Source organism: Hyla sarda, chromosome 12 (genome assembly GCF_029499605.1).
Source record: "Hyla sarda isolate aHylSar1 chromosome 12, aHylSar1.hap1, whole genome shotgun sequence".
Classification (NCBI taxonomy): domain Eukaryota; kingdom Metazoa; phylum Chordata; class Amphibia; order Anura; family Hylidae; genus Hyla; species Hyla sarda.
Window position 1 is genome coordinate 67,872,810 of NC_079200.1, and position 13,172 is coordinate 67,885,981.

At 38.7% G+C, this 13,172-nt stretch overlaps 1 protein-coding gene across 3 annotated transcripts; it reads left to right on the forward strand.

Annotated features, from left to right (window-relative positions):
• Positions 1–202: 202 nt before the first annotated feature.
• Positions 203–12,645, forward strand: PCK1 (phosphoenolpyruvate carboxykinase 1). 3 transcript variants are annotated; one of them, XM_056547826.1, is made up of 11 exons: positions 203–338; positions 6,289–6,446; positions 7,049–7,301; positions 7,516–7,697; positions 7,782–7,985; positions 8,810–8,997; positions 10,435–10,597; positions 10,986–11,210; positions 11,332–11,463; positions 11,567–11,662; positions 11,763–12,645. In XM_056547826.1, the coding sequence occupies exons 3-11, from the start codon at positions 7,078–7,080 to the stop codon at positions 12,215–12,217; spliced, it is 1,869 nt and encodes a 622-aa protein (XP_056403801.1). In that variant the 5' UTR covers positions 203–338; positions 6,289–6,446; positions 7,049–7,077; the 3' UTR covers positions 12,218–12,645. The 3 variants fall into 3 exon arrangements, with proteins under 3 accessions (XP_056403801.1, XP_056403802.1, XP_056403800.1); XM_056547827.1 differs by lacking the exon at positions 203–338 and adding an exon at positions 2,436–3,175; XM_056547825.1 differs by lacking the exon at positions 203–338 and adding an exon at positions 3,202–3,411.
• The last annotated feature ends 527 nt before the right edge of the window (positions 12,646–13,172 follow it).

Below are 13,172 nucleotides of genomic sequence, written 5' to 3' on the forward strand. Positions count from 1 at the left end.
TAGGATAAAACTACTGTATTACTGCCCCATATGTACCTGCATATAACTACTGTATTACCACATCCTATATACAAGAATTAACAGGGACAGGAGTCAAAAGTCACACTCATTATACAGAGAGGACATACTGTGCACTTTCTCTGTGAGACTTTCATATTCCAATGCTGCCCTTTGACCCCGGCTTGTTATTTTCGTAGCTGATGCATAGGACTTTGGGGTTCGGAGTGTTTGCTCTGATTCTCTTGTTCGCTGTCCTCATCCCGGTCCTTGTTTTTAGTCTTGTTAACCACTAACTAGGATCTTGTTGAATGAGCGGACAGGAGCGGACGTCACAGCTGGTTTGTCCTGATCTTTCACCTATATTTAGAACCGGCATCAACAAGACTTCTTCAAAACATGGCCTTCATTGAGAGGAAAATAGCCCTTATCTGGGGGAATATGTACCCTATGAACTCAGAGGCCTGTAGTAAACACGATGACTGACCCACAAGGCTTACAATCATCTACTTCAGTGGTGGGGATGCTGGGGACCCTAGTAAATCAAATGCATATGTATGGAGGCAGATGATTTTCGGACCTTGAGAAGAAGGGCCCCAGTTCACACTGGCCCCATCTCACTAGTTATGTGTAATCCTTACATGCCCCTCTTTACAATTGCAGACACATAGGGGGAGATTTATCAAATCCTGTGGAGAGGAAAAGTAGCCCAGTTGCCGATAGCAACCAATCAGAACGCTTCTTTCATTTCTGAAGAGGCCTCTGCAAAAGGAAAGAAGAGATCTGATTGGTTGCTATGGACAACTCAGCAACTTTTCCTCTGGACAGGTTTTGATAAATCTCCCCCATAAAGTTGCTCTCTCCTGCAGTGGATTAAAGGCTTTGAGGCTCCCTTTTAGGGTCCAATTTTTGCAATATACCGTATTTTGCGCCGTATAAAAGACGCACTTTTTCTTCCCCAAAACTGGGGGGGGGGGGGGGGGGGAAGTTGGTGCGTCTTATACGGCAAATACATGTCATATCGAGGCGGTCCCCTGCGGCCATCAACGGCCGGGACCCGCGGCTAATACAGGACATCACCGATCGCAGTGATGCCCAGTATTAACCCTTCAGACGCGGCGATCAAAGCTGACAAAGCGTCTGAAGCGAAAGTGACACTAACCCGGCTGCTCAGTCGGGCTGTTCGGGAACCGCCGCGGTGAAATCGCGGCATCCCGAACAGCTTACAGGACACCGGGAGGGACCTTACCTGCCTCCTCGGTGTCTGCTCCGTGCCGGGATCCCCTGCATGGCGGCGCTCTCCTTCGACGTCATCACGTCGTTGCGCACGCCGTCCCGTCATCCAATAGGAGCGGCGTGCGTGGAGACGTTCCGGAGCGACGGGGACACCCCGGGGATGCGGCGACAGCGATGGAGGGCGACATCCAGGGCAGTGGTGACAAGCGGTGATGGGTCCGGAGTGGCGGGGACACGTGAGTATTACCTCCTATACCAGTGGTCTTCAACCTGCGGACCTCCAGATGTTGCAAAACTACAACTCCTGGCATGCCCGGACAGCCAACGGCTGTCCGGGCATGCCGGGAGTTGTAGTTTTGCAACATCTGGAGGTCCGCAGGTTGAAGATCACTGTCCTGTACTTTACATTGTATTTGGTTCAGAATCTTTTTTTTCTCGATTTTGCACCTTTAAAATTGGGTGCGTCTTATTTGCCGCTGCGTCTTATAAGGCGAAAAATGCGGTAACCCCCTTGCTCTATGTAAGTGTATCCCTTCTTTGCTACTTTTGGAATCTTTTCTATATGTTAATGAATTGTATCCTTTTTCTTTACATCCAAAGGCGGGAAACTATACAAACCTTAGGGACCTCCATTGCAGACTCTTTAGTACCAGAAAATGAAGCTGGACGGTCCGTTAAAGGGGTACTCCGGTGAAAACCTTTTTTCTTTTAAATCAACTGGTGACAGAAAGTTAAACATATTTGTAAATTACTTCTATTAAAAAATCTTAATCCTTCCTGTACTTATTAGCTGCTGAATACTACAGAGGAATTTATTATCTTTTTTGGAATGCTCTCTGATGACATCACGAGCACAGTGCTCTCTGCTGACGTTATTATAATAATAATAACACTTTATTTATTGTTGTCCTTAGTGGGATTTGAACCCAAGTCCCCAGCACTGCAAGGCAGCAGTGCTAACCACTGAGCCACCATGCTGCCCTTAGCATACATTTGCTATGCATGGTTGCTAAAATGGACAGAGATGTCAGCAGAGAGCACTGTGCTCGTGATGTCATCAGTGTTCCAAAAAGAAAGGAATTTCCTCTGTAGCATTCAGCAGCTAATAAGTACTGGAAGGATTAAGATTTTTTAATAGAAGTAATTTACAAATATGTTTAACTTTCTGCCACCAGTTGATTTAAAAGAAAAAAGGTTTTCACCGGAGTACCCCTTTAAGCAATGGACACCAAGGGATCTCAGAGATCCTATTGATTTCAATGGAGTCCAGCAAGTTTCCCTCTGGTGTCTGTTTATTTTACAGGATATGACCAGAAAAAATATTACTGCTTGCACAGCTGAGGGTTTGTTGCACAAGCATCCAGCCTGGACAATCCTCTGTAGCTGAACTGCAGACAATCCATTTTTACCTACACTGACACATTGAAGCAAAATGATCAGGACAGGAGAGCGGTGTGTGCTCTTGGGTTCAGCTCACAGAGGACTGTCATGTCTGGATACAACTGTAACAAACTCTCAGCTGTGAGAAGCATTGGGTCTTCAGGAACAAAAATATTAAAATGCAAAGTCATACTGCAGATTTCCATCAGAGAGGGATCTCACTATAAGCCAATAATGCTAGGGGTACAGCTCAATGAATGACTGCAGGAGCTCTAATGGGAGGTGACGCACTATGGGCCACCATTATTATCAATGGGCATAAATAGATAAAAGCAACCGGTTGCAGTCAACCTTTCCCCAACCTAATGTGGTTGATAACTGAGAGCAATAGATTACATTCATCTGCGCAACAAACAGATGTCAGACTGCCTGTTAGCCCTATTTTATGGTCACTGATCATAATAATTATAGTATAGTGCACTATGCAGGGTCATCATACAACACTGGCTGCAGCACCCAGCTGGGACTTGTAGTTCAGCAACCACTGAGCTCACCGCTTTGGGTAAGTAAGCCTGATAGGTGCTGATGTCACGGAGTTTAATGTAAGAGCAGTGACTGCACAGGACAAAGGATGTGGCATCTCTCCAGGGCACACACCTTGTACGAGCCTCCACCGACCCAGCCAATGAGGCGCCTGCCTGGGACTGTGTGCGGGACCTGCTCTGATGTAACGCGGCCACCTCCATGTACCGGCTCTGTAACAGCCAAAAGATCTTGCATCAGTTCTTTCCTAACTAGGTGAAAGTTGAGATCACTGACAGAGGAACTGGGGAATATGTCTTCTCCAAATGAGAATATCTATATTTCATAAATGTCTAGGAGTTATACTATCTGAAATTATCTATCTATCTCATATCTATCTATCTCATATCTATCTATGTCATATCTATCTATTTCATATCTATCTATCAAGCTCACATCTATCTATCTATTTATCTCATATCTATCTATCACATATCTATCTATCTATCTATCTATCTCATATCTATCTCTCTATCTATCTCATATCTATCTATCTCACATCTATCTATCTATCTCATATCTATCTATCTCATATCTATCTATCTATCTCACATCTATCTATCTATTTATCTCATATATATCTATCACATATCTATCTATCTATCTATCTCATATCTATCTCTCTATCTATCTCATAGCTATCTATCTATCTCATATCTATCTATCTATCTATCTCATATCTATCTCTCTATCTCATATCTATCTATTTATCTATCTCATATCTATCTATCTATCACATGTCTATCTATCTCTCTATCTATCTCATATCTATCTCTCTATCTATCACATAGCTATCTATCTATCTGTCTCATATCTATCTATCTATCTCATATCTATCTATCTATCTCATATCTATCTCATATCTATCTACCTCATATATATCTACCTCATATCTATCTATCTATCTATCTCATATCTATCTCATATCTATCTATCTCACATCTATCTATATATCTATTTATCTCATATCTATCTATCTATGTAATATCTATCTTTCTATCTATGTAATATCTATCTATCTCATATCTATCTATCTCATATCTATCTATCTCACATCTATCTATCTATTTATCTCATATCTATCTATCACATATCTATCTATCTATCTCATATCTATCTCTCTATCTATCTCATATCTATCTATATTTCTGTCTCATATCTATCTATCTCATGTCTATCTATCTCATCTCTATCTATCTATCTATCTAGCTCATATCTATCTATCTATCTCATATCTATCTACCTCATATCTATTTATCTATCAATCAATCTATCTCATATCTATCTCATATCTATCTATCTCACATCTATCTATCTATTCATCTCATATCTATCTATCTCATATCTATCTCATATCTATCTATCTATCTCATATCTATCTCTCTATCTCATATCTATCTATCTTTCTGTCTCATATCTATCTATCTCATGTCTATCTATCTATCTCATGTCTATCTATCTCATGTCTATCTATCTCATGTCTATCTACCTCATATCTATCTATCTATCTATCTATCTATCAATCTATCTAATATCTATCTATCTATCTCATATCTATCTCACATCTATCTATCTATCTCATTCTATCTATCTCATATCTATCTATCTATCTATAGTTACTCCAAAAGAGTCGCAGCACACCCAAACAGCATAAGGTGCAATCTATCTGTCTATCTATGGTTACTCCAAAAGAGTCGCAGCACACCCAAACAGCATGAGGTGCAAAAAACTGAGCTTTATTGGCCCATGTAATACGACGTTTCGATGATATCACACCATCTTTATCAAGCATACATCTGTCTATCTATCTATCTCATATCTATCTATCTCATATCTATCTATCTAATATCTATCTATCTCATATCTATCTATATATCTCATATCTATCTCATATCTTTCTATCTATCTATCTATCTATCTATCTCATATCTATCTATCTGTATATCTCATATCTATCTATCTCATATCTATCTATCTCATATCTATCTCATATCTATATATATATCTATCTCATACCTATCTATCCATCTCATATCTTTCTATTTCATATCTATCTATCTATCTCATATCTAGCTATCTCATATCTAGCTATCTACATGTTTTCATCTCATATCTATCTATCTATCTCATATCTATCTCTCTATCTATCTCATATCTAGCTTCTACATGTTTTCATCTCATATCTATCTATCTATCTATCTATCTCATATCTATCTATCTATCTCATATATATCTAAACCTACAGAATATCTATCTATCTCATATTTATCTATGCCATATCTATCTATCTATGTCATATTTATCTATTTTTCTATCTCATATCTGCCCATCTATCTATCTCAAATCTATCATATCTATCTATCTCATATCTATCTATCTCATATCTATCTATCTATCTATCTATCTATCTAAACCTACAGAATATCTATCTATCTATCTCATATCTATCTATCTATCTATCTATCTAATTATCTCATATCTACCTATCTATCTATCTATCTATCTATCTATCTCATATCTCTCACATTCTCTCTCTCTCTCTCTCTCTCTCTCTCTCTCTCTCTCTCTCTCTCTCTCTCTCTCTCTCTCTCTCTCTCTCTCTCTCTGTCAATAAAAACATATTTTCCTGTTTTGTTATAACCAAAACGGCAAATAAATAATATAATGTACTGACACAAATAAACAGACATGTATACAGGCCCACAAGTATAGATCTTATAGTATGCAGATCAGCTCTTCAGAAGGAATAAAACTAACTTTTATGAATACTAAACAATATTACTAGTAATAATAACAATCCTAATATTATGATTCCTATAATGTTCCTTAATGTAAACCCTATATCTTATGATGTGAATTGTATGTAGCAGAATGTTCCCATCAGATGCCTTTGTGCATGGTCCTGTAGCCTAGGAAGGTCTTACTGTACACAGGTGACAATAGCTGAGTACACTGTGTATTCTGCAGCCTCTGTTCCCAATCAATCATTAGCTCTTGAAGGAATTTTGTTGCTTAGAAAATCTATTACGACAAAAACTTGTTTGTTGTCTGAGAGTTTGAAGAAATTGATAAAATGATGGGACATACCTACAGTACTGGGAGGGGCCTGTGGGCGGAGCCCGAGACACTTCAGGTATTTAAGAGACTTCATCCAACCTGTAATCATCAGAAGAAACTGCAAAGAAAGTCTGAGTTGACTTGAGAAAAAACAAGAAACCAAAGTTCTTCTGCTTCAGGGAAATTCTTTTTTTGTAAGTACTGAAATATAGAAACTTAAGAAATGCAAATGTTATTGATGCCTAATTTATGCTTTTGGATTATGTATAGAATATCACCACTTTGTGTATCCTACCTGGTGCTTATAATAGTCCATATTGGCCAATGCCCTATCTTATCCATTCCTGTTTGCACCCCATTACTTGTTTTGGCATTGTTGTGTATGGCTAGCTTTTGTGCACGATTGTTTAAAAGAGCTTACAATCTAATCTGTGATAGCATTCAGTTCAATATTATCTGCATTTTAGCATTGTAAGTCCTACCTATCCAGGTATTTAATAGCTTGTACTGTATATAGATATTTGTATAACTTTTGGTAATAATATAAAACTTTAAGGGTATAGTAATGGGGGCAAATAAGGTGCCTACATTTCTTTCCCCCAGATCCTTATTTGATATATCTGAATTTATAAAATATTATCATCCTATGAACCAAATTGTCCCAGGTTGTAGAAAGGATAAAGTGGCACCATGCCATCCCAGGAAATAAGGAACTGTAATGGGCATCTCTCATCTCTTCTAATAGATTAAATGCTTTTAAGATCTGTGTTCTCACCTCTTCCTTCTTTATCTCTAGTACCAGAACAAGCAAAAAAAAGTTCCATCATGCCATCCCAGAAGAAAACTGAGCTTCAGATCTCTGGCATCGTGACTCAGGGAAACCTAAGCAGCTTGAGTCCAGATGTGGTCAGTTTTATAGTAACTTATGCAAGAATCTGCCTACCAGAAAATATCCACATCTGTGATGGCTCTGAGGAGGAGAACAAGAAGCTGCTCCATCACATGGAAGAAATTGGGATGATCAAAAGGCTCCCCAAATATGAGAACTGGTGAGTAAAAGGAATCCTAATATTGCCTCTATAAAAAATTATGAATGACACATAGTTTACATTGGGATATATTGTAAGTTATGTAAAAATTTGTATCACCCAATGTAGTCTTAAAAGCTTTTAGAAAATCTTCATATGGGAGGGTACTGGGGTCTACTTCTAGCCCCAAATTGGAAGCTTTTAGAGATACTGATGTTTTTGTTTCTTTCTTCAGTTGGCTGGCTCGAACAGATCCCCGGGATGTGGCACGCATTGAAAGCAAAACTGTGATTGTCACCCAAGAGCAAAGAGACACAGTACCTAATGCCAAAAGTGGTGTCAGCCAACTGGGCCGCTGGATGTCAGAGGACGATTTTGAAAAAGCCTTTAAATCTAGGTTTCCTGGATGTATGAAAGGTACAAAAAGAGAAAATTCATAGTTTGACTGTAGAAACATTGCAGTCAACATTGACTATACTAACACAGTGTCTTTCATTACAGGTCGTACAATGTATGTCATTCCATTTAGCATGGGACCAATAGGCTCACCACTCTCCAAGATTGGCATCCAGCTGACTGACTCTCCATATGTGGTAGCGAGCATGAGAATTATGACCCGTATGGGCACTGCTGTCCTAGAGGCTCTTGGGGAAGGGGAGTTTGTAAAATGTCTTCACTCCGTTGGCTGCCCTTTACCCTTAAAATGTAAGTTAATGCTTAAAGTTAAATACTTAAATAACACTGAAACTACTTTCCATAGAAATATATGCCTGCAATAAGAGCAGCTATGGCCTTTGGCGCTGGAGTAGAGAATTGGAACCCAAACCATGTTTCCCTTTCTGGTTATATATTGTCATACCAAAATTGACCATTGAAGATAAGGTGTCCGCTTCTGCCTTCAAATCCTGCCACATACTTTGGTGGTTTAGGCAATGTCACCAATCAAGGGCACATACTATGATGGAGAGCCCTATATTGGGACCCTACCTTCTTATCCTTGCACATGAAGTCCCTTCCCATAAATAACACCTGCGTATTCTTTCATGACCATTAGAATTTCTAATATATATATATATATATATATATATATATATATATATATATATATACACAAACACACATACATACAATACAGCCATCAGTGTCAGTAAGCTGCCTGTAAGAAATTTTAAAAATGTTGTCACATACATAGATAATCACTACGTATGCATTGTTCTGATTCTTGGTGGTCACAGTACCTTAAAAACTGAATGATGCTAATCTTAGAAATAAAATGGAGCTGTGTCCAGATGTAGGAAATTTTGATTTCATATTTCAAGTTAAATGTGTATAATATTCTGTATTAATAAATATAATTTTTTTTAAAAGCAAAGTTTAAAAAAAAAGTGTTTATTAAAATAAATCAATGGTAATATTTTTTTTTAAAGATAACAAGTTGAATTTTTTATTAAAAATACTATAGTATTACAGAAATAGTGTAGAGATTGTAAATAAAAGCAATGTTCTAAAGTCTGATTTATTCATTCTAGACCCTCTCGTGAATAACTGGCCATGCAATCCAGAGTTGACCCTCATCACACATATACCAGACCGGAGAGAAATTATCTCATTTGGAAGTGGATATGGGGGCAACTCCCTCCTGGGAAAGAAATGCTTCGCTCTTAGGATTGCCAGTCGTATTGCCAAGGAAGAAGGCTGGCTGGCGGAGCACATGTTGGTAAGAAACACAGCCATTAACCCCTTAAGGGCTCATTTTTCAGTTTTTGCATTTTCGTTTTTTTCTCCTTACCTTTTAAAAATCATAACCCTTTCAATTTTCCACCTAAAAATCTATGTGATGGCTTATTTTTTGCGCCACCAACTCTAATTTGTAATGACATCAGTCATTTTACCCAAAAATCTATGGCAAAACAAAAAAAAATTATTGTGCAACAAAATTTAAGAAAAAATAAATAAAAACGCCATTTTGTAACTTCTGGTGGCTTCCGTTTCTAAGCAGTGCATTTTTCGGTAAAATTGACACCTTCTCTTTATTCTGTAGGTCCATACAATTAAAATGATACTCTATTTATATAGGTTTGATTTTGTCGTACTTCTGGAAAAAATCATAACTACATGCAGGAAAATTTATACGTTTCAAAATGTCCTCTTCTGACCCTTATAACTTTTTTATTTTTCCGCATTTGGGCATGTATGAGAGCTAATTTTTAGCACCGTGATCTGAAGTTTTCATCTGTACTATTTTTGTATGATATAAAAAGTGACCAAAAATACGCTTTTTTGGACTTTGGAATTTTTTTTATGTGTACGCCATTGACCGTGCGGTTTAATCAATTATATATTTTTATAGTTTGGACATTTACGCACGATACCACATATGTTTATATTTATTTTTATTTACATAATTTTTTTTTAAATGGGAAAAGGGTGATTCAGACTTTTATTAGGGAAGGGGTTAAATCACATTTATTAACACTTTATTTTCACTTTCTTTTATTTCATACACTGATCACTGCTATGCAATCGTATAGCATTGATCAGTGTTATCGCCGCTCGACTGCTACTGCCAGGATCTCAGGCACGGAGCAGTCATTCGGGGATCGTACAATGAGGAGGCAGGAAAGGACCCCCCCCCTAGTGTCCGTACAGCTGATCGGGACAGCATGTTTTCACCGTGGTGGTCCTGATTGTCCCAACTGAGCAGCCGTGAAGGTTTCACTTTCATTTCAGAAGCAGCGATCAACTTTGTCCGTTTTTAGCCCTGGGTCCCGGTCGTTGATGAGTAACCCTGCGTTATAGCATGGGAGCCAACGCAGGACGGAAATAAATGTCCTGCGTGAATAAGGAGTTAAACTGTAGGTTTAAGACAGTTTCTACGGCTTGAGGGAGCATGGTTTAGAGTACAAGGGGTGAGAGGGCTTGACTTTTAATGCAACAAAATTGCACTAAAGTTTTGGCGTAAAACAAAGTAAGCCAATCCATTTAGAATTATTGCTTCTATGAGTCTTCATAATAACCAGAATAAAATGAAGGGGGGTTGAGGAAGATACCAGGTTTTTCTAGGGAGAACTGAAGTTAATGTTGCATATTCCTTTAAATCTTTTTTTATTTATTACTTCTATTGCTAATGGAAATATTTTTTCCTCTTTTCCAGATTTTAGGAATTACCAATCCAGAAGGAGAGAAAAAATACTTTGCAGCAGCATTCCCAAGTGCTTGTGGGAAAACCAACCTGGCAATGATGAGGCCGTCACTCCCTGGGTGGAAGATTGAGTGTGTAGGCGACGATATTGCTTGGATGAAGTTTGATGAGCAAGGTAATTGTAAATTAGATTTGGGGACGTAGTTGAGCTCCTCATAACTGAAGAACACCCCAAAGGCTGAGTCTTCACATCCATAAATAAAGCCTCAGGAACGCAGGAGGTAAACTGCCACCAGGGGAGTCTGGCAGCAGCTTATATCCCCCCCCCCCCCCATTAAAAACACATGCATGCTTGGCTCAGACTGATCAGGTGAACTAGCTTGTTAGCCAAACCACCATTTGGCCAATGGCTATCTAACATGTATGGCTTGCTTTAGTCTTCTGGGGTAGTGTTTACATAGGAGGAGTTTCTAAAGAGTCAGATTTGAAGTATAGATTAAAATCCTGGTTTAGGTACTTTTGTTGGCCCTGTTGATTATAAAACAATCTTATCATTTTTCCAGGCAATCTTAGGGCAATCAACCCAGAAAATGGATTTTTTGGCGTAGCTCCTGGAACATCTGTGAAGACCAACCCTAATGCCATGGAAACCATTTCAAAAAACACAATATTCACTAATGTGGCAGAGACAAGTGATGGTGGTGTCTACTGGGAGGGGATGGATGAGCTTCCAGCAAAAGGAATTACACTGACCTCATGGAAAAACAAGGAATGGACCCCAGAAGAAGGTAAGCCATGATAAAAATGACCTAGTTACAGTTTCTAAACATGCTAAAAATAAATCACATCCTCACTGAATGAACTTGTATACCAAAATAGCCTAACCAATAGTCCTCTTCATTTAACTAGGCGAACCTGCTGCTCACCCCAACTCCAGATTCTGCACTCCAGCCAGCCAATGCCCCATCATTGATCCTGACTGGGAGTCTTCTAAAGGAGTACCGATTGAAGGCATAATTTTTGGTGGACGAAGACCAGCTGGTAAGTTTCCATGTTGGTTATGTTACTTTTAATCTTAAGAATCGAATTTTATGGCTACCCTATTTATTGTCATATTTAAACAATCAATGTTTTATATTTAAAGGTGTGCCACTGGTTTATGAAGCGCTGAGTTGGCAACATGGAGTCTTTGTTGGATCTGCAATGAGATCTGAAGCCACAGCCGCAGCTGAGCATAAAGGTAAGTCATTATAATACACAAGACCTGAATTATCACTGTAAATTTCCATTGTCATCATAAACCATATAAATGGTTAACAAGCTACCTTTCTTGTTTACAGGCAAGGTTATAATGCATGACCCCTTTGCCATGAGACCATTCTTTGGTTATAATTTTGGCCGATATCTTGCCCATTGGCTTAGCATGGAACACCTTCCCTCCGCCAAGCTGCCCAAGATCTTCCATGTCAACTGGTTCCGTAAAGACAAGCAAGGGAGCTTCCTGTGGCCAGGCTATGGAGAAAACATTCGTGTCCTGGAATGGATGTTTAACCGGATCAATGGGGAAGACTGCGCCAAAGAGACCTCCATTGGCTACATTCCCGCTGAGGGGTCTTTGAACCTGAAAGGTCTTGGAGATGTTAAAATGGAAGAGTTGTTTGAGATATCCAAAGACTTCTGGGAAGACGAAGTGAAGGACATTAGGAAATACTTTGATGACCAAATCAATGCAGATTTGCCATATGAGATTGAATGGGAACTGAATTCTGTAGAGGAGAGATTGAAGCAGTTGTGAGACTCATAGGGGGGTCAGTCTTGAAGCACTTAAGATATAAGAGAAGCAGATTTCTCTAAACCTTGAAAGTGGTCACCATCACTGGAATCTATTAACATATGGTCTATAGTTAGCACCACTGCTTTCTGGGCTTTTTAAATATGGGGGTGAGTGACCTACTTAGTAGGACGTACTGTATACTGTCTTCCTTTCTGTCTATTTACTGTACCTTCTCTAGCTTAAATGTAGTAAATAAGAGAGGGGGACGTTGAAAAGGAGGAAGATTACATTTTTTGATAGACTTTAAAATGGTTGTGAGCGAGTAAGCCATTAATGTCTTGTGAGTATGGAGGAAGCAAATGCTAAGAGTCTTAGTTTAGATAACACTTAATATATTTTTATATTGATTTGTATTATGAATATTTTATGTCTTTATTTTCTGACTTTGGTTTCATGACTAATAATAAGATTTTTATAATTAAATTATACTAGTCTCATGTGCTTTATGATTCTAACATAAAAAAAACCACATACTTATTTAAAATATGTCCAAGGACCTTCTCTGTAAATGGTTATTGCTAATCATTTTGTATATACTGTAGGTAATGCAAAGGTACAATATTATCCACTCCCTGACAGCTACATCCTGAAAGGTGGAAGGGAACAACGTATGGTCCTTTGTAACCCGGTGGGGGTAAAAAGGTTGCCTATAAGGCCCTACTCTCGCATTAATTCTCTTCTTGGCAAGTGTTACTCGCCCTAAAAAAGGGCGGCCCCACACAGGAACCTCTCCCTATTTCTACCTACAAACACTGCCATTTCCCAGGGATTTTAGGTGGAAATAGGGATTGGCAGGGCCGGACTGGGTGTGAAAACCAGCCCTGGAAAAAATTACATACCAGCCCCTTAGTGTTGCGTCATTATACCAGCACGTCGTCATTTTCTTGTTCATAAAAGTAAAATCATGCATTTTAAA

What these genes read in the sequence shown, in the direction of transcription:
- PCK1 (XM_056547826.1), top strand. Translation starts at nt 7,078, where the DNA reads ATGCCATCCCAGAAGAAAACTGAGCTTCAGATCTCTGGCATCGTGACT. An exon ending in CTGCCCTTTACCCTTAAAAT is followed by an intron (nt 7,986 to 8,809) that starts GTAAGTTAATGC and finishes TATTCATTCTAG; the next exon opens with ACCCTCTCGTGAATAACTGG. An exon ending in GATGAAGTTTGATGAGCAAG is followed by an intron (nt 10,598 to 10,985) that starts GTAATTGTAAAT and finishes TCATTTTTCCAG; the next exon opens with GCAATCTTAGGGCAATCAAC.